The following is a 21897-nucleotide window of genomic DNA, read 5'->3' on the forward strand; positions in this document are numbered from 1 at the left end:
AAAGCAGACTTGTTTTTGTAATGTTTTTGTTTAAAATAAAGCAATTAGCTTTATTTTATACAATAAGTAAAAATGCCGAACGTAATGTGTCAAAAACTTCAAAACACGATTTCGTACGATGAAGTCGATCGTGTGCCTAAGAATATTAATATAACTTTATTCGATCTATTTCTATATGTTGGTGCTATTGTGGGGCATTTTATTGATTTGGGGATTGATATAAACATTGCCGTGAGATATTGTTTGGGCAATATGATGGTGGAGTTCGGCTGGACCTTGGTTTTTATACTTCTACCGGGTATTGTTAATACAGCCATATCAGTGAGAATGTAAGTATATTTCATAATGTTCTCTTTAGAGGTACGTACGGATTTCTTAAGTTTTAGAATTTAAAAGTATTGTGCATACTAGTCTAGTATATAGACTCGAAGACAATATCCTTTGGAGCCTACATTTATCAGCAATGATGAAGTGCCTATAAGGCGGCATTGAGGAAAGGGTCTCAGGAAAATAATATTTGTCCACCTCCAAATCCTAAGGCTGCTAACAGATTGCATGTTTGCACTTAATGTGTCAAGTCATAATCAGGGATCACAATACGTAGAGTTTTTTTTACCTAAACTTCGAGGAACATAGACAGAAAATGGAGACTACCTTATGACAATATTTTTTAGGTCCAGGACCTGTTCGGGATTCGGGAAATCACTTAAGTACATTAAAAATTGATATAATTGGGGACAGGCAGGCACACTATATTATGTATCTTAACTTTGCGACACATTGGGTCATAATCAACTTCATGCAGCCGAGACCACAACTGCATTAAATTGATAACGACTTATGGCATTAGCTGTATGCAATTGATCTTGGCTGCATGAAGTCAGTTTCGACCACATACAGTTTTTTTTTGGTGTGTGAAGTTGATTACAATTTCATGCATTAATTGCAAACATGCATTCAATCTGTTAGTAGCCTAATACACTTATATATGTTTTTTCATTTTAATTAACAATTGATAATAATAAATTTGATTATATTTTACTGCAAAACAATTTCTTTTTATTATACCAAGTGACGCGACAAACAAGTTGAGGGCCTAATATAATCATAAGTACGCATCATAACCAAATGTAAAAATAGTAATAACCATTTATTTATAATAACGAGCGCATTGAACACAACTAGGAGCTATAATTAGAACATATTTGGCCATTGTAAGAGCCGGGAGATGGGAGCCAATTTAGGGAATAGTTGCTTTTCTATTAGAGTTTGATGACTTGAGGCTTACACCTATGACTTTAATTTATAAATTTTGTGCTTTTATGAATGTTTCATAGCAATTTATCTCACTAATGGTGATGTAAAACGTTTTGATGAAACCTGTACATAAAACAAGCCTTGGAAAATTAAGTCTATGTGGTAAACTGCTATAGTTTTTCATTGTTTTGCCATTACTAATACTCTTAAAGAAGAACCATGCCAGCATTGGGATGATTATAATGATGGTAGGCTATTGTGAGAGAGCAGAAATATTGTAGGATATTTTGGGCTACAGTATTTGAACAATACACACTACATTCCCTCTTTTAAGTTACCCAAAAGGCAACGGAAAGTTTTACTAAGAGATTGAATCAGAAATGAGGATATCAGCTAATGCATCAGCAAATAGATAATTGAAATTATCAAAATAGCCCAAAGCAGATAGAGTTCTCGAGTGGTGTGGTATGTGGTACGCTTAGGCAGACCACTCTCAAGGTTGACTGACGACCTGGCAGGATTTGGGGAAATCTGCAAGATGAGAACAGCGAAAGACTGGTCAGCTTGGCAATTTTTGGTGAGCCTATATCCAGTAGATGACATCTTCAGGCTCAAATGGTGATGATGATGATGCCTGTTAAATATTAAAAAATAACATTACCTTTATGTAAGTTAAATTATACACTTAAAATGCACACGTACTTACGTGCTTTAATATGTACAGTTATCAACAAAAAGTCCTTGAACAATTAACTACCACAAACCGACCATATAATTGTTTTGTAATAAATAAACATGAATACCACATCATGAGTCATCGACACTAAATCTCTCATAGAGGAATTTGTGTTACCTCACTTTCATATTAACATAATTGTATGCATGCAATATTCTTGTATGAAACTATTTATTATTTTAATAATATTGATATGAAAATATATATTGATAGAAATGTACGAAAGAAAACTAGCACTGGGCTGTTTAAGGGTGAAGGAGTTTAATTAACTGTTCCAAAATCGTGTTTGGCTGTGCACAAATTGACCCTTGGTAATAAATTAACTTAATTTGAATAGTATTTTCGGACAATCAACTAAATAGATTAAAAAAACATTTCTACTTTGTACAAAAAATTATTTGTTTTTTATTTTTATGTCTGTAATACAAAGATCGAACACAAAGAAAAATTCCTTCGACTTAGTTTTAATATGTCGTCATTGTTAATTGTATTCAGTTTATCATTATCTTCTACTAATTCTAGACCACAGTACAACCAATTGAGTGCCTTACCGGCTACTTCATGTACAGGGTCAAGAGCACGTCAAGCTTGACACTTAAGATTTAAATCCAACTCTATGCCGCTTACGATAACAACGGTCCAAAGTACAAAGTGTCAAGCTTGACGTGCTCTTGACTGTACATATGTTTATGTACATCATGTTGCATAATCAAATTTGCCATCCAATAAGCCACAGCCAAAAAATTGCTCAGTTTAAATTCTATTTTTCATTTCCATTGAACTGTGGTAATTATTATTTTATTATATTCAAAAACTCATCGGCGTTTTTAAAATATAAAAATGTTAAATTTAAATTATTTATTCAGATTTTATCAAGTGTTTCTTTTTTACAGGTATTCCATTGACAAGAAAGAAAAGACTGAGTCTGACGAGATCACAAAACGAAAGTGGCTGCGCAATCTCATGCTGATTATTCTCATGGCGCCAACTCTGCGCGTGCTTCATGCATTAATGTAAATTATTATAAATTTACCCTAAATTACTTTACTAATTTTACTTAGCGCTAAACTTGTGATAATCATTTTACCCATGCACCATTAACTGCTTCAACTTTTAAATATGTAACGTCTATCTCCCAATGTGGGAAGCAGATTAGAACATACAGACTCTGAGCTAATTCAGAAAAATTGTCTGATTGAAGAAAATCTTCCATAGATTTTTCACAGATGGCGCTACGGTAAAAAATCGTTAAAAACCACTGCTATAAGTGCATAGACAAATTCGTAAAGTCTTTTGGTTCGTTCCGTAGCTCAGTTGGGAGAGCGTCAGGCACGGCATTCTGAAGGCGCTGGTTTGAATCCAGCCAGATCGAAGAAATTGTTCTTAATGTTCGATATTTAGAAAAGTTCGGTTTCCAAATTAGTCATACCGGACCCAGAATCTCTGGATTCCATTGGAGACCGTCGAAAAATTGTGAAGTTCTACACTATAAGACTTTTTCCGACACATTTATTTCCTCGTAACAACCTTTAAAAATTAAATCAACCTTATTTTTCAAATTCATTCATTCTCAGATCAAAATAGTACATATTTGTTAGTAACAATCATATTATCTATGGTAACAATCTTATGAGCTAAGTTAGTAGAAACAAGGAGAACAATTGCAATACATTAAATTGAATGACATTATTATATGTCCACGTGTAACACGGTGAACCTAGGGAGAACAGCCGAGTCCACTCTTTCTGCTATCATCCTCAGTATACCATTGGTGCTCCCAAGCAATCGCAACATCTGTGACGCATGTTTTTTACGCATGATTGCTTGAAACATGCCAGAGGCACTGTAAAAGCGACGAAGCCTCAAATTAGCCTCTGTTATATTTCCAGCTACGCAATAAAGTCTCGCAACGCGAGACGCAGGAAGGACCCGGTCTCCCAACAGATGTACTATAGGCTAATGTTGAAGGAGGACAGTGACGCGGCGCTCCTGCGGATTTTCGAGTGCTTCCTCGAGGCTGCGCCGCAGATGGTCCTGCAGACAGGGTTACTGTTGCAGCGACACCAGCATCTTACCTGTAAGTGCTTTGTTATAGTACTATAGCATGAGACGTAGCTTGGCTTTGACCCTAAGAGTCGTATTCTAGAACTCTACTCAATGCTCAAGTCAGGATTGCACTGGAAACACAAGCACTGGAAATACGACCCTAATGGAAGGGACTTGAGTATGATTTCGAGTGCTTTAAACCATACTCAAATCCTGACTTGAGCATTGAGTAGAGTTCTAGAATACGACCCTAAAAATATTAAAAAACTATTCTGTTAATAATTGTATCTAGTACAGTTTTGCAAAATTGTCTTTAAATGGTATGCACCGCGCGAGGGCAGTGACCCCAACGGCGCTGCGCCCGATCGCTCAAACAATACGTAATTTTTCTCGATCGCTTATTTACCTATTTTTATTATTATGATTACGTATTGTTATAATTTATTAATTATTTACAATGATTAGGGAAGTTGACTGAGACAACTTTCCGGAGTACTAATTTGAAAGCTGACATAATTGACTTCACGAGTTAAAGTGTAAAGGGCAACTGATAGAAACCCGAAGATTGCCGAGAGATGTTGAAAACATTGTTAAAAATATTTGTATACAAAGTGTTACTTCCTCTTGTAACAACATAATGTAATTGTCATCACACAGTGCATCAGACGCTGTCAATCGCGTCGTCGATCTACAGCCTCGGCGGCATGGGCTGGTGCCTGGCTTCGTTCCAGCGCGCCATCCGCTACCCGCAGCCCGATAAGCTGAATATCAAATGGAGGGGGACCTTACTACAGACGCTGTGGCATTTCTGTATTACATGTACGTAACTTATCCATTCCTTCATATTACATTTAGGTTCATACATAAATCTATTAAAAAGGCATCCATTTGGAAGCAACTTGTAATATTTATTTTATAAATTAAAGTAAATTTGTAGCCCCTGCTGTTATGGCTCCTACAGGTAGTGTATTTAGAATAAAATATTAAGTAAAATAATTCAGTATTATTGAATGTCAGGAAGTTTCACCAACATGATATTTAATTATTTTTTGTGAAATTACTCCATTAGTTTGTTATAATTATTAAGCAAAGTTCGAACTTAGAACTAATACATTTAGATCCGGTTGGATTCGAACCAACAACGTCTCCCAGCAAACCGTGCCAGACCCATGCCATGGTACGAACCAACAGACCTCACGAATTTTTCCATGTGTTTGTTTTGGTTTTTAACGACTTTAATCAATTCCGTTTTGTTTTATTTTTCAGTAAGCCGAATAAGCGCTCTCTCAATAGTAGCTTATCTGTTCCCGTACCAATTGATCGGAGCGTGCGCAGTTCATATCCTCACAATGTCTTTCATTGTCCAATTCTTCGACCGGCCACCATTCTGCAACCACCACATCATCGCTTCAATAGCCTTTTCCATCACTCTTGGTGCCGTGTATCTCTTCACATACATCCCTGTTAAAGAGCTGAAGATCACTCGATATCGGTATGCGACATACTATACTATATGTTTCATAGAAAACATAGCATGTGCTGTGATATGGTATTTGTACTGTGATATGTATGAACCGGAAATGAGAAATATGGTATATTATATTGGTTTTCTCATTATAAGTACAGTTCCATTTGTTTTCGGTATACTTTTTATGATTTTGTATTATTTATACTTCCACCCGAAGGCCACGCATGGTGTCGACGACGTTATTGAGCAAAAAATGGATCATATTGAACTTAATAATTGATTTTTTTGTATGTACATTTGATGAAGCTTATTCAGGTCACTTGGGTTATATTTTATTGATTTAATGTAAGAAAATGAAAACTGACACTATGTCATCATTGTACTTATGATTTGTGGAGCTGTTATTTTCATCAGTTACCAATGAGAGATTTTCTTATCATTAACAATGTATGTCATATCAGATATAAGTATCAATATTTAATACTTATCATGTGATCATAGCCACACTCTTTAGTACACAAACTGTTCATGCGTTTTAATATCAAATGATGAACGGTTAAATTTTCAGTGAGGGTTTCTTAAAGTTTGTGCACATTGACGTGTGGCCAATCGATAGACGTAATACTTCGTAATTGTCCTTTTAGAAATATATATTGTGTAGTACTGCAGATATGTCGTCACTCTTTTCACTCCTTGTCCTGTCTGCCTTTTGTTTGGCATACCTTAGTAAGGCATGGTCTGTGATTTTACTGATAAAACAGACGTATCCATAGCAGCGAATCAATGCACAGCGAAAAATTTTAAATGTATGTTATTGGTTAATTATTAATATGAAAAGGGCGGGACGGGTGTGTGGCTGTCGGCTGTACGTGAAAATCTGGTAAATCACAGAACATGTGAGGGGCCTTTCAGCTACGCACTTAGCCTTACTTCTACCTTTTTTGATATGAAAGAAAACCAATAAAAAATAATTGGAAAAAATATTTGGATTCTACTAATTCTAGTTATGACAAGGAGAGTGACGATAGAGAGTAATACATATTAAATATAACGTGTTCGCGTGTTTTTTTAATGCTCTTTTGTTCTACTTAATAATTTAATCTTGTTTACTTAAAATAAGTTGTGATCTATATTTTTATCAAAGTTCAAAGTAGTACAAGCAACTGTAATAATAAATTTAACAGGAACAAGATTAAACTTAATAATATTCCCATTAGTAATTTGGACATTCAAAGTGTTTGCTTTAAAACAAGATTTTGTTGCTTTGCCTAAAATATCAATCTATTTTTCGACGTATTTTACTACTAATAATAAAAAATATAAGTTTCTTTTATATTTAAGTTGATAGAATTAAGTTAATGTATACACATTATTCAAAGTGCTTTAATAAAGACTGCCTTTTGATTTATAGTAAATAAAATTTACAGCTTAAGCATTTACAGCTCTAAAATATATTACTTATTTTAATGTTTAGTAGATCTGCATTTACAGAGTTATCCACAAAGATGACTGCAGTAATTTTATTAGTGCTTTGTGCCTTTTTGAGGAATAATTTATTGTAATTTAAGAAAAATAATATGTAATATCCTTTTTGACTGCTCCAATATCCCTTATGTTAGAAATATTTCTATACTTGTATATTGTATAATTTTTGTATATTGTAAATTGTGTGATATACATATAGATATTGTAACTGAATCTCGAAAAAATTAAAACTTGTCAAAATGAATCTCCTATGAGAAAAAAGTTGTTAAAATGAATCTCTAATGTGAAAAATGTTGTCAAAATGAATCTCCAATAAGAACAAAGTGGTCAAAATGAATCTCCAATGAGAAAAAAGTTCTCACAATGAATCTCCAATGAGAAAAAAGTTCTCACAATGAATCTCCAATTATTATTTCTTTTATGGTTGTCACTAGACTTGTGCCAGCGTCAGTTTTATAAGAATAGAATCTCTAATAAGAATAAAGATGTCAAAATGCGTGTCTAATAAGTTAAACTTGCCAAAATGTGTCATATGTTTTATATTTAACAAAATAAATGTTTTGTATGATTTTAACATGGTTTTTTTTTAGTTAATTGGGAACTATGTGGAACAAAGTATATACTACAAAATAGAAAGAGAAGTTAATTTGTAATTTTTTTTTAACATTATCTTAATCTAAGACACAGCTTACCACATGAAACTAACACACTAATGCATAACTGTCCTCAATATTTAAAATGTCCAGTTATTAACCAAGGTTAGATAGTCCAAAGAGTCCAAATGCAATAAATAGGTGGTTATTAACCACCTATTTTAGCTATTGTCACCAAATAAATGGTGCACGTTCCCTCAAAACCTTTAATCCAAATTTATTCCACTCGCTCTGATTGATCCATAGCTCTATCGCTGACTCCAAACACGACATGACAGCAGCTCCTTTCCACACAGTACTTGCAGGGTCTATATCTTTCGGTGACGACACAATCTCCAACTGCTCAGTCTTGTATGTATACGGAATCTGCAAAGCTAAACGGTTCTGCAGCCACAATGATAAACCATGAGCTTTGACTCCACCCCCAACTATGAGTATGCTGCTGTACATTTTACGTTTCAATTCTTCAGTTTGACATCGATCTATGCTTTGTAATATTGCAGCATCTAGTGCCAAAACTTGTCCGGGTGCTAGTGATACTACATCTCCAGGACCTGCTTCAAGTGTGTCAACAACAATATCTTCATCAGGGTTTGTAGCAGGTTGAGCTTCGTTCACTGCCTCGAACTGTTGATTTTCATTAGCAGTTTGATCTGCTGTCTCTCGTTTTCTTCCAGTTTCCCTTAGAAACTCAGCATCAAAAGGATCCTCAGGGTCACTTGCCTGCGGAGCCTGAATTTTTGTAGCTTTGGGACCAGTTATTTTGAGCAAATCTGTGTAGAACATTGACAATGGCGAAATAATGCATTCATCTCCCACTTGCAATGTGTATTTGTTAATGACATTACCAGGGTGGTCAACAAGGAAAGATTTTTCCTGTGGACCACAAACATCTAAATTTATGTGACAAAAATCCTCATACATGTTACGCATCAGCATTACGTCTCGAGGTATATTTTCATTCCAGTCTTTGTATGGAAATGCACTTTTATGGAACATCCAAGACAATGCTTGACACACATCTCCTGCTCCATAATCCATACGTAACCTTGTAGTTTTATGAGAAATTCCATCCTCAACACATGATATTGCAGTCTTCTGATCTCCAATGTCTACAACACAGGCTGAGCCAATACCAGCTCCGAAAGTAGCTCCCACACTTTCCTGAACAAGAAAGCAGTGCCCAAACCCCAAATCCTTCAAAAGTAGGGACATAAGAGCTTTTAAATGGCTTCTTGAATAAATATCAGGAATAAGCAACACACACCGGTACTTTATTAATTCTATTAATGGTATTCCTAGCTTATATTCAATTATGGAGCTCCAAATGGTATATAAATCGTTTAAAACTGAAGAGATAGACCCTCCGACTTCTGAATGGATGTTGAAATCTCCTCTGCGGTATGGAAAATGTACATTATAGGGCAGTTCTGGGTCAACATCAAGGACTAAGTCACCCACAATAATATCGCATTGGACTTGCGGCCACGGTTCGCCATCGTTCACACATTCGGCTAAAGACCGTCTATTAAAAGCAGCAATCTGCTGCGGAGGAGTCGCGTACCTTCTCGCTCCATTCGACTGCATACATGATTGAAGCGTATGTGATATTTGTAGACGACATTCTTCAAGTTCTTCAATTAATTCTTTAGTTTTCGGTACGCTTGGCGGTACGAATGGGTCTCTATAGATTTTTCCACCTGGTTTACGTTTTCTCGCTATACAGTGGAGTTGTTGAACTGGTAACAGGTCTGAGGCTCTTCCTATACGTACGTAAAGCGATCCAGGATGGATAACAATGATTCTGTTCGACGGAAATTGTTGGTAATGATCTGGACCAGTGTCGTGCGTCGACATGCTCATTTGAGCGGTTAAACCTTTAACTATGAATGAAATAAATGTTTATTTTAGTGTATGAAAGAAAAATTATATTCCTTTTATCTATTAACAATATCGTAATATTTATTATGAACAAACATAACCTCGCGAACAATCGAATCTCGAAATGTCATTTAATTTTTTTTTTTTAAATTATTAAGGCTTTGGCAAAGCCATTAGCCTAAACATGAAGTTTAATTATGTTTCTGTAAATATGGCCGCCACAAAGAGGATAGGCAATTTGAGGCGGCGTGCTTGGATTGACTCAGGATACCTTAAAACGGGCCGATACGGATATTTTAGTTCGAGATTCGTATAATTTCGCGTTTTAATCTTCAATTAAGGCACAATAGCACTATCCTATTCCACTTTAAACTAGATTTCACAAAATAATTGAAAGTCAAAATAAAAACGACACTTTTCCCTCCAAAAGGTCCAGAGCGAATCTCATTTAATTTTTCTTTTTCTTCTTTCCATAAAGGAAAAGGCAAAGGTTTTACACCATACAGCCAAGTCTTGGTACATTATTCTTTTTTGGTGCATGAAGTTTAATTATGTTTCTGTAAATATGGCCGCCACAAAGAGGATAGGCAATTTGAGGCGGCGTGTTTGGATTGACTCGAGATTCCTTAAAACGGGCCGATACGGGTATTTTAGTTCGAGATTCGTAGAATTTCGCGTTTTAATCTTCGATTAAGGCACAATAGCACTATCCTATTCCACTTTAAACTAGATTTCACAAAATAATTTAAAGTCAAAATAAAAACGACACTTTTCCCTCCAAAAGTTCCAGAGCGAATCCATAACCTCGCAAACAATCGTATCTCGAAATGTCATTTAATTTTTATTTTTCTACACAAATCTCTGTGTAACGTTTAGAATTAAAAAATAATGTTGATAACGTTAATAATAAATAAATAACGGGTGTAGGGAAGGTGCTTCAAGTATCCGAACTATTCAGCTGGCTGTCAAACTCCTGTCACTGTCACGGAAAAGTCTCAAAAATGTCACATCTCAGTTTTCGTTTCACAATTTTCTCTATTCTGTAATATAGGTCGTGATGCCGTGCCACAATTATTGTAATAAAAAATAAACAGTTCTTAATGTAATTTCGTTTAAGTGGCATATATAGTACAAGAATATGGTGTCGCGGAGTGTGACAGAGGTTTTTGTGTTGATGCGCAACAATGCTATTCATAGCAGACAGATATTTTCAGAGCAAGTAAGTAGCTTGGTTTATCGATTACGGTTTTTATCTGCACTACCATTATTACCTACTGTAAAGAGATAATGTTTTGTTTGGGAGTCAATTTATTATTTTGTTCATTCAAGGATTACCTTGCCTGTGACCCAATTGCAGGCATGTTGCGGCTGATTATGATGCAATTAAGCTTCATGAGTTTACGTATTTTATGCCTGTACTAATATATAATTTGTTTTAATAATGTTAATTCCAAGTTCTTGAAATTACTATTTTCAAAAAGAGCCTACCCATTTTACAGTGGCCTACAATGGCAAAGGCTACTGTGGCCCAGTGGTCAGATACTCTATGCTCATTTAATTCCTTGTAAAACCAATTTATGAGGCAAATATACAAGTGTTTTAGGTTGTCCCTTCAGAGTTAATTGTGTTACTCTGGTAAATAATGGTGTTTTTTTATTGTACAACAAAAATATTTGTAGGGATAACATTTATGTGGTGTTAGTTTATTAGTGCAAAATAGAACCCCACGGCTAACATAATGTGGTCTTGATTAATGTTTTGGTACTCTTTCAGAAATTAAATTAAATTTAATTACAAATATTCTGTGAAAGCATCACATTAAGCATTTTTTTATTGTGTTAATTGTTTTGTTTAGCAAAAATAGTATTTATTGACAATTGATAACTTCACCAGGGTCACGAATCAGAGCATGTGCGCCTCATGCGCAACAGTGACCACGACTTAGAAGTTGGCTTGGAAACGAAGACCGACAGCAATGCACCACCGCCCTGGATTGATGCCTTGGAAGAAGCTCATTATATTATTACTAGGTAAGTGTACATTTTTTTACGCTTTGCACCACGTGACTAATTGGAGAAGCTTGCATATGCATTTGGATGTTTAAAAGTTTGTTAACATAAAGATGTTATGCAATTAATGCAGAGCAACAAACAACAGCACAACATTTGGAAATTTAATGATGAATTATTTATTAATAGAACTTTGTAAACCTTCTTGAACGTACAGGTTTTCTTTATTATGGGCTCATTTAATATTAGGGATTTTAAACTTTGATCTGCCTTTCCAAAAAAATTACACCAGAATTTAAAGAAAGGACTTAAACATTGTTGTAATTTGTTTAGTTATAGGTTTTTTTAAGTTATCTAGTAGAGATTGCTATCTAACAATAAGTTTGTTGGTTGTACTTTTGTTGTCTTTTGTTTGTTTTTGTTAATTTATTTTGTGTAATATAGAATATTTGTAATGTATAATTTCGTTCTAATGATTTGTAAAATTACATTTTCAGGTTAAGAACAAAGCTGTCCGAGCTTCAGTTCCGCCATGAGCGTCAGATCCGCCGTCCGGCACTGGACGATAGCACAGAGAAGCAACACATCGAAAGGCTGGCAACTGAAATTGGGAGACATTTCACTCAAGCACACTCGCACTTATCTTCTATCAAAGCGCAGGTTCGACATGGTAAGTGATATTACGACAATAGCAAGCTCCTTATTTAATTTTTTTTATAGTAATTATACTTGTGAAATCAATTTTTAAATAACTTCAAGTACAAATGAGAGCAATACTTAATCCCCTTTTGCGTTACCATTTGGCCTTTTGTATTTATTGATGTTTTTGCCTAATTCTAATTTCTAAGTTAAGTTAAGGTGAGCTAATAGTTGTTTTATCTTTTTTTCCCATTCTGTTTTCACATTTCGACATCAATTTATCTCTATTTTTAATTTGATTGAATGTTTTTAAGGAGAACCATTTAACTTTTGACAATATTAGTTTCAATTTAGACTACACATATTTGTTATAAGGAAAACATGAACAAAATTGTCACACAACATTGTATTTGAAACATTAACCCTGGCCGAAATTGTCTTGTACACTTTCATATGCCAAGTGTACAATGTATGCCAAAATTAACAATACAGAATACAGAAGAATAGGTACAGAATATTACTAGTTATTCCCTATACTATGGGTGCAAGATATAAATACACTGACTCCTGTAAAACATGTTATATCCATCTCAAAAAAGGTATTTAAGAAAAACTTCATTTAATAAATTGGTTTATTTTGGAAACCTCTCCCATAGTATAGACATCACGTTTGGCAGCTAAGGTGATATTTATATAACTTTGAATGCAATCAATGAATAGTTTTAGAAACAATTAGTAACTTATTGGGTTTTAAAAAAATACATTAATTTTAGTGAAGCATTATATAACACGATAGAACAACTTCAACTACAACTGTAGTTGTACTACAGCTACACTTGTGAATTCTGTTAATGTAACTACACAACAACAACAACAACTACAGGTTATCATTGTGATCATTTAAAATTTTATTTATTTATTAACCTATACTGTACTGACATTCAATTATATTGACAATTGTATTCATAAATTACTTAAACTATAACATCAGCGCATCCTGAAGACGCATAGGTCTCCCCCAGCTCTATCCATCTGGCTCTGTCCCTTGTCAGCCTAGTCCATTGAGGTCCAGCTATATTTTTAAAGTCGTTGGACCGTCTTTTAAAGGGACGACCTCTTTTTCTCTAGGCGTTTTCTTTTGGTAACAACAGAGTGGTTATCTTTCTGGTCCACTTTTGTATTCTTTCCCTGTACATGTAGCCAGTCCACTTCCACTTTGGTGTTTTGCTTTTTGTGGTGACATCTTCCAATTTAGTAGTCCTTCATATGTCTGTAGCTCTCTTTTTGTCTCTTTGAGAGAATCCCAGCATACTTCTCTCCATTCCTCTTTGACAGGTTGTGAGTTTCTGATGGTGTTTATTAGTCAATACTCACGTTTGCATCCATAGGTCAAAATTGAGAGGATGAAGATGTTAAAGACCTTTCTCTTTGCTGCCACTGGGTAGTGCTTGTTTTTAAATATGTCTTTGAGTGACCAATATTGGTTCCAAGAGTTTGTAACTCTCTTTCTATTTCTTGCTCAGTTTGGTCACTAAATTACACTAATTGGCCCACATAAATGTAGGATCCTACATATTCAAAGTACTCTCCATCTACAGTTAAAGGCTTTTCAGATCTGTTAGTCATTGCTTTGCTTTTTGCATTATTAATGGTTAAGCCTACTTCTTTGCTTTTAGTTGCAATGCCTTGGATCATGTATTATAGGAAAACATGATCGTGGGAAAATATTACTAAGTCGTCAGCAAACCTTAGATTGTTCAGTTTTCCACCGTTTATGTTTATGCGTCTTATCATTCCATTCGAGGTTTCTGAAGATATTCTCGAGAACCGCTGAGAAGAGTTTTGGCGAGAGTGGGTCACCTTGTCGGACTCTTTTCTGTATTTGAAATGATTTTTCCAGAAATTCTAATTTCACCTGTGCTGTGTTGTTAGAGTATACGTTCTTCGTGATCCTTATGTATTTCTTTTCAATACCCTGCGTTTGTAAAGCTATCCAGATGTGATTGTCGTTTATAGAATCGATAGCTTTATTGTAGTCTATGAACCCTATATATATAGTGGGTAGCCATATTCTTGTGGTTTCGCAATAACATGTTTGATGGCATGCATATGGTCTACGGTGGAGAAGCCCGACCTGAAACCTGCTTGTTCTTTGGGTTGCTCTTCATCTAGCCTTTTCGCGATTCGGTTTAGTATGATCTTAGAAAATACTTTGTATACATTTCCCATCCCCATCCCCCATCAGGGATGGGACGGTAGTTATTCATGTCTCCTTTGTCTCCTTTCTGGGGTATAAGTATGATGGTACTGTTTGTCCGTTGTGAGGGGATCAATTCTGATTGGAGTATGGAGTTGTATAACTTAGTTAGACTCTTGACCGTACTTGGGAGGTTGCTCTTCATTTGTTCATTTGTTATACTGTCTGCACGTGGTGCTTTGCCATTTTTCTGGGACAAGATAGCAACAATGACTTCACTCTCTAGAATCGGTGGTATACTTTCTTTGTTTAGGTCTTCTAGTTCAATCTCCAAGTCGTTCGCCGCATCTTTGGCATATAGGGTTTGGAAGAAATCTTTTGCTACGTCTAGTATTCTGTTCCTTTTTGTCTCTTGGAGGTTAGCTTTGTTTTTCATTTTTGGGATCCAATGTTTGGACTCTTGTAACTCTTTCATGGCCTTCTTTATTCTACCTGTCTTCATAACTTGTTGTTTTATGCATTCGATTAGATGTCGTGATTTATCCTTTTTATGGCCTGGCTTATTTCTTTACTTATCTTAGTGATCTGTTTTAAATTTTGTTTGTCTTTCTTGTCCTTGAACAGCTCTTTCCTTTTTGCTATGATTTCTTTGGTATGTTGGCTTAGTGTTTCCTTTTGTTTTTTCTGCGGTGCCGTCCTTTTGTAGATTTTGTTTATTTCGTTGTTGTAGTGGTCTTGCAGGTATTGGTTCTCTATTGGTAGTGAACTTGGCTTTTTGAGTGTTGCTTGGAGGTGTGGGTTATTTTGGCCAAAGTGTTTCCTTGCTTTTCTTGGTTTGTCGGTCTTCGAGGTTGCTCTTATCATTCGGTGGTTAGTATTTAAGTTGAATTAGTTTATAACAGATACGTCTGTAAAATATTTTCTGCCAAAAGAGCCATCTGGTGACATCCAAGTCCATTTCTTTGTTTGTTTTTTCTTGAAATAGCTATTCATGTAAGAGAGGTTGTGTTCTTGTGCTAGGTTTATCATCCTTTTTCCGTTTCCGCTCCTCTTGCCCACGCCAAATTTCCCTATCACTGTTTCTTTGCCTGGGTTTTGTGTTCCGATCTGCCGATTCTGCCGTTAAAGTCGCCCATACCATAAGTAGCCACCACATGTTTGTTTGCTTTTGTAGGGTTTCTGAGAGTTATTCATAAAATTTATCTTTTAGACCGTCGTTCCTAGTTTCTGTTGGTGCCTATATTTGAATGATCGACCAGATTTCTTTGGTGCCTGGTATACTTATGTTGAGGACTGCAATTATTTCGGTTACTCCCTTAAATTCTATAATATATCTATTCAGGTGGCAACCCCATATTGGCCTTTGGTAGCTCCTTTGTAGAACAGGACATAATCTTTGTGTTCTTCCATTGTGTTTCTTAACCTTCTCATCTCGCTCAATCCTAATATGTCCCATCTTATACTTTTCAGTGCCTCTTCTAATTTAATTACCCTTTCCTGTGTTCTAAGTGTCAAAGCATTAAGTGTAGCGACGTAAATTTGTTGTTTCGTTATCATTTAAAATAGTTACTCATTATTTATATTAAACTCTGTAATGCATAAATAAATGTTATTGTTCTATCTAAAAATGTAATCAAAGACGCGAATAATAATTTAAACGATCACAGACTCGTAAAATTTCCAACCGATTTCTCGTGGGAATCGTTTAATATACCTACCGATTTGTTTAGTTTACGCCCCTATTTACATGATGATAAATGTCAAAAGGTACCTCTTATTTTGCGACGACTATAGAAATTTCATTACAGTCGTGATGATATTGACAAAGATTACATGATGTAAAAATTTACATTTCAGGTAACAAAACTGAACAGAAACTTACATCAAACGTGGTCTTAGCCCTTGTTACCACTCTACAAGACCTCAGCGTTACATTCAGAACAGCGCAATCAAATTACTTGAAATCCTTAACTTCCAGAGAGGAACGAAACAACGCTTACTTTGACTTGCCAAACTTTGAAGAATTAAGTTTAGATGACAACGACTTGTTACCTGGATTAACGAGCAATCAAACGGACTTATTATTTTCATTACCAAGCACGTCTGGGACACAAAAAAGCTACATAGAAGACGGACAAACCATAGATGATATGTTTCAAAAGCCTTCGTTAAGTCAGAAACAGATGTTGTTAATACAGGAAGAGAACACAAGTATGGTTGCACAGAGGGAAGAAGAAGTAAATAAAATTGTTCGTTCTATAGTGGACTTGAATGATATATTTAAGGACCTCGCACACATGGTTCATGAGCAAGGTACCGTGTTAGATAGGATAGATTATAACATAGAACAAACTCAATATCAAGTGCAAGAAGGATACAAACAGCTGCAGAAGGCCGATAGGTATCAAAGGAAAAACAGAAAAATGCATTGTATTCTTATTTTGGCAGTGACTTTGATTGTAAGTGTGATATTACTCATTATTGTGAAGAGTTAGTTTTAGTGTTGGAAAATGCCTTATATTCCGTAGTTGATGAAAATTTGGAGACCAATTGGCATAGTCGCTGAACGTCCAAGTTACACAATACCAAATTAGCAAAATACCCGCTATCCGGGATGCTATTTTTATTTCAAAGGGAAAGTAGAGTCTTGCCTTTGTTCAAAACATTCAAAACTGGTTATGAAAACTCAATAAAATGTGATGTCCAGTTTAATAATTACAGTTTTGAAAATGCTCACAATATAACTCTGTGTTATAACATAACTATAATTCTTGCTGTTATTCGTTATTCGTGATGTAGGAACCGATATATGTATGTATAATCAATTTATCTATGGGTTTTGAGTACGCGCATGCGTCATTCTTGCTCATTTTCTCTACAACTGGTTAGATTTTAACCTTCGCCATTTTGCGATGTGAATATGTATAGCATCACCATGTTTTTTGATACCCAGTGACGGGACGAACAAGTCGTCCGACTGGCTGTAAGCGACACGCCTGTCCATGGCAGTTGCAGTGCCACTTAGAGCTATAAGTCACAGAGATCTGAGGGGCACTGCCGCTGCACCCGTTACCCTGAGAGGTAAGTTGACAAGTCTCACAAGCCTGTAATTTCACGAACACTAACGCTTCAAAAACAAAACTCAGTAATGCCCACATTACAGCAGTACTTTCGTGGACGACTTCTTTCAAAAGTAAGTTTGATTTTTAATTTAATAAACACATCCACAATAACGAAGTAGTTGAAAACTACAAAAGACATTTTGCGACTGTGACATTTTGAGTCCAAATCCGAATCGTTTAAAATATGTATTGGTATTGGTGCAACGGGCTAGTAAGACAGACGTTTTGTTACAGTTTCGAATTAATCATTTTGTAAGTGTTGAGTGTTGTCAAACAAAAATCTGTTCTTATCAAAATAATTTAACAATGTAATTTTTCTTATAATATTGCGATTGCTATCATGCTATACTGCATGCTGAAAGTATCATATCAGGCAACGAGATAGAGCATCTTTATTACCCTGTAGAAATGTATTTCAATCTCTCTAAATCAATACACGTCCATAACCCTATTGACGCATTGCCCGAAAGTCTATCGGCCTATTCAACCTCGTTATTTCCGTTATTTTATTATTTCCCATCTCCACGCGTGATCATTGTGGCTTATTCCCAGTTGTCACCACTGGCTTTGTTCCACTGGCGACAAACGGGTTAAAAAAAATCTCAGTTGTTACCAGTGGTGATTTCTACTGGTCCCATAATATGTTACCAGCAGGTCGATCCAGAACCTTGCGATAACTCTCTTGTCGACCGATTTGATTAGATATCGTACGATTTCTTTTCATTTTTATTCACAATAGCCGAATCGAAAGTCAAAGTATCGTATTCGAAACCGAACCCGTACGATTACTCGAACTTCTCGACCGGAAAAGGCTACAAACGTTATTCAGAACACAGTTATCGAATGAAAGTTACCGAACGTCCTATTGTTTACAAAGCAAGAATGTATTATGGAAATCTTTTATTATTTTAAATAAAATCTGGATTTTGTTCAATTTTATTAATTTATTTTAGTGCAAGACTAATGCATTCCTGTATTTTAGGCCTTTAAAGTCTTAAAAATGCATATAAAAGGATTTTAATCTTATAATCTGTTTCACCGACTAACTCCGTAAACGCTGTTGGATAATGATATCGTATCCATAATCCGGTCGAACGTCTAACTCGAATGTTCTCAATGGCTCGGAAAGCGCCCTTCGATTCGAGAACGATATCCAATCGAACGATTCGCTTAAAATATCGAAGAATTCTGAATCGGAGGCCTGGTGGTGACAATAGGTATACATCTGATCTGTTGTTGCCACTGGCGACAAATGGATTTAAAATATCCCAACAGTTGCTAGTGGTAAAAAAAAACAAATTGAATGAAATGTTTGTTATTGCCGCCATCGAAAGGTAATAAAATAAAATTCGAATTTAATTATAAAAGTATAGATCTTATTAAAAAAATCAGTCTTACGCATCAGATATTTCAATACCATACAATAATCAAAAATCACAAAAATAATCACATCAATTACAATTATTCAGAAAGTCTGGACACTATAAATATAAAACAACAGTTAAAATAAAAAAGAAATGCAAAATGTTTAAGTCTACTTATCTAATTTGCATTTTTTTTATTTTATCTGTTTTGTTATATTTATAGTCTCCAGACTTTTTGAATAATTGTCGATGGCGGCAATAAACAAACATTAATTGGTATTTTTTATTCCATTTGCTTTTTTAAAACTCACAACTACTGTGATATCTTAAATTCTAATTGTCGCCAGTGGCAACAACAGATCTTTTTATCCCATTTGTCACCACCTGGTAACATGTGGGTTTTTTTCCATTTGTCAACAGTGGAAAGCACCACTGGCAAGAACTGAGATTTTTATCCCGTTTGTCACCACCTGGTAACATATGGGATTTTTTTTCCGATTTGTCGCCATTGGGAACAAAGTCAATAGTGACAACCGGGAATAAGCCCTCATTATAACAATCCACTATTGGGTTGCTGGAACAGCTCCTTTTCCACGCGGCTTGGTACAGGATCAAAAGCACGTCAAGCTTGACACTAAAGGTTTAAAATTAACTATATGCTGCTTGCAATAAGAACGGACCAAAGTCCAAAGTGTCAAGCTTGATGTGCTCTTGACTGTACATAATGGTATTATATTGTTTTAAGTCGTGAAAAAAGATAAGAGGGCGCATGGGCTGGAGTTAAAAATCGGTCAAGTTTCATTCTTGTTCAGTTGGTAATGCATTTACTTTCTCATATCATGTAATTTAATTAATTTGTTTTCTTTTTGTAAATACATGCTCTAGTCGTTATTTATAATTTAAGGTCAAAGATGCTAAAGTTATGTTTCGAGTTAAGAAATATAATGTATGTACGTTTACATGAATCAAGGAAATTTGACGCCTTGCTTGTTTTGTTGAAGTGTCATATATGTAGCTCCATCAATACAATCGATGATTCTGGCAACAAGTTAAGTTATTAATTTATTATTTAAAATTTGACCAGTGAATTTCGGTGTTAGACTTCGCCGAGAGGGGAATCTACAACAACAGACAACATAAACACACAATTAAAAAAATAAATTTTTACTTTTATTTTTACATAGGACATACCCGAAAGGGAGTGGGCACGAATGACAACTGCATACAGACCACAGAGTACTCTAAATAAGACTGTCCTACTTTGGCCAAAATAATGACAACTGTTAACTACATAGTTTAACACTTTAACAATAGATGGCGCTTGAAAATATTCCTTGAGTTTTGTGTTTGGAAGTTGAGCGACCGTTATTTATTGAGACAACAAAACAAACAGTATCTGTCCTTGTTTTCGCATAATTTCCAGCAATGAAGGTTGTTTTGTTTCATGAACTGAACATTCCTTGAAGGGATATCGGCTAATAAATTAAAACATCTCAGGTGCATCTTATGTCATCGTCGAGTACCAAAATAGGACCAGTTTTGGGTGACGTCGGATATTATAGCAATTTTGACAGGGTTACTAAAATGATAAAAGTTCTTTATTTAGGTGTATTTGTCTTTTTATATTGCATAAAAAGAGCTCTAGGTTTTGATCCGGCAAGTCTATTCGTGGGAGACCTGTATCATTATTCTGTGATGGGACGAACTAGTGCGTCTGGTTGTAAGCGAAACGCCTACCTGCAACAGGTGCAGTACCTGTAGTTCCACCAGCATTCTTCAAAACCGGAACGCAGTAATGGTCACGTTACTGCTTGGGGGCAGAAATAGATATTTTAGTAGCAATAGTTAGTAGTTAGTAGCTCCTTGTGAAAGAGTTCGTCCAGGGAAGTACTGCCACCTTATCTATTTCTGTCGCCAAGCCGTAATGTGAGCATTGCTGTGTTCCGGTTAAGAAGGTGCTGGTAAAATTATGGACACTTGGGACTTGTCAACTTGTCTCAGGATGACGGGCGCAGTGGCGGTACCCCTCTTATCTTTGCGATTTAAACACAATTGCTATACGGCGTGTGGCTTACCACCAGGCCCGCGCTTGGAATCATAAAAACCTATGTAAACATTACTCCAAACTGATTCCATCCTGGTACTCGAAGACGTAACGTCGTGCTCTTTAGTCTATTACACGTTTATTTTATCGTTTGGTGGGTGTGAATGCAATTTATTTAATTCGAAAACAATTATTTATGTAGACTGATTGCTTGGTTTCTAAGAATTTTTAATACATATGCAAAAAACTTAAACCGTTACGAATGTTATACAGAGTTACAGTGTATGCGTGATTTTTTGTAAGATAAAGGCATTAACATTAGACCGTGCCGGGCGCGAGCCGAGCCACGTACGAGGCTCGGATTGGAAATACTGCGTACATTTTATATGAAGTGATTCACATTACAACGTGCCGCGTCCGTGACACGGACGAGAGACGCCCGAGCTCGTCCGAGTCTCGGATGCGGCCCGGCCATCCTCGGCTCGTTGTGATGTGAACATTCTCCAGTGCGTCTTACGCACCCCGTCCGAGAGTGCGACTTTACGTTCTTTTAAAAAAAAATGGATGATTAATTGAGTGTGTAAGAAATTACTCAGTGCTTTATAATGTGATATAACACTTCGTACGTACGTATTCGAGCGTAAACCACGTCCTACAGACTGAGTCAGTTTAATTTAAGATCGTGCGGCACGTACGAGGCTCGGTTGCCTCGGACACGTGTCGCGCCCGGCAAATTCCGCCTCTAAGGGCGGTAAATATGAATATGCAGCACGTCCGAGGTTCGGATGACTCTGAGACAGCTCGGGCCCGGGACGGTCTAATGTGAATCATTCTTAATTCGGTAAGTACAGTCAGCATCAAACTGATTTGAATAGTCAAACTAATTAATCAACTTTGTCAATAAAATTTGAAATGTTTAAATTTAAGGTGGAGTTCAATTATTTGCATTTGCAATCTTAAACGCATTTTGAATTTATTATTTCCCTAGTGCGAGGC

General features: G+C 35.7%; 3 protein-coding genes across 3 annotated transcripts; 2 read left to right on the plus strand and 1 right to left on the minus strand.

The window, feature by feature from the left end:
- Positions 1–50: 50 nt before the first annotated feature.
- On the plus strand, positions 51–6674 carry LOC113227763 (XK-related protein 7). Its single transcript, XM_026460759.1, has 5 exons — positions 51–329; positions 2887–3006; positions 3883–4070; positions 4697–4858; positions 5306–6674. The coding sequence occupies exons 1-5, from the start codon at positions 73–75 to the stop codon at positions 5785–5787; spliced, it is 1209 nt and encodes a 402-aa protein (XP_026316544.1). The 5' UTR covers positions 51–72; the 3' UTR covers positions 5788–6674.
- Positions 6675–7568: 894 nt separating this feature from the next.
- LOC113227771 (actin-related protein 8) lies at positions 7569–9809 on the minus strand. Its single transcript, XM_026460775.1, has 2 exons — positions 9798–9809; positions 7569–9528 (listed from the first exon to the last, which is right to left on the minus strand). The coding sequence occupies exon 2, from the start codon at positions 9506–9508 to the stop codon at positions 7817–7819; it is 1692 nt and encodes a 563-aa protein (XP_026316560.1). The 5' UTR covers positions 9509–9528; positions 9798–9809; the 3' UTR covers positions 7569–7816.
- A 1636-nt stretch (positions 9810–11445) lies between these two features.
- LOC113227726 (syntaxin-16) lies at positions 11446–18006 on the plus strand. The gene is made up of 3 exons (XM_026460712.1): positions 11446–11556; positions 12033–12205; positions 16229–18006. Exons 1-3 carry the CDS (start codon positions 11447–11449, stop codon positions 16864–16866), a joined length of 921 nt encoding a protein of 306 aa, XP_026316497.1. The 5' UTR covers position 11446; the 3' UTR covers positions 16867–18006.
- Positions 18007–21897: the final 3891 nt, after the last annotated feature.

This window comes from Hyposmocoma kahamanoa, unplaced genomic scaffold (assembly GCF_003589595.1).
Source record: "Hyposmocoma kahamanoa isolate Upper Pololo Valley unplaced genomic scaffold, ASM358959v1 215, whole genome shotgun sequence".
Lineage (NCBI taxonomy): Eukaryota > Metazoa > Arthropoda > Insecta > Lepidoptera > Cosmopterigidae > Hyposmocoma > Hyposmocoma kahamanoa.

Excerpts from the sequence above, each read along its gene's own strand:
- LOC113227763 (XM_026460759.1), top strand. The coding sequence starts at position 73 with ATGCCGAACGTAATGTGTCAAAAACTTCAAAACACGATTTCGTACGAT. Across the intron at positions 4,071-4,696 it reads GCGACACCAGCATCTTACCT|TGCATCAGACGCTGTCAATC; the intron begins GTAAGTGCTTTG and ends GTCATCACACAG. Across the intron at positions 4,859-5,305 it reads GTGGCATTTCTGTATTACAT|TAAGCCGAATAAGCGCTCTC; the intron begins GTACGTAACTTA and ends TTTATTTTTCAG.
- LOC113227726 (XM_026460712.1), top strand. The coding sequence starts at position 11,447 with ATGCGCAACAGTGACCACGACTTAGAAGTTGGCTTGGAAACGAAGACC. Across the intron at positions 11,557-12,032 it reads GCTCATTATATTATTACTAG|GTTAAGAACAAAGCTGTCCG; the intron begins GTAAGTGTACAT and ends TTACATTTTCAG. Across the intron at positions 12,206-16,228 it reads CAAAGCGCAGGTTCGACATG|GTAACAAAACTGAACAGAAA; the intron begins GTAAGTGATATT and ends TTTACATTTCAG.
- LOC113227771 (XM_026460775.1), bottom strand. The coding sequence starts at position 9,508 with ATGAGCATGTCGACGCACGACACTGGTCCAGATCATTACCAACAATTT.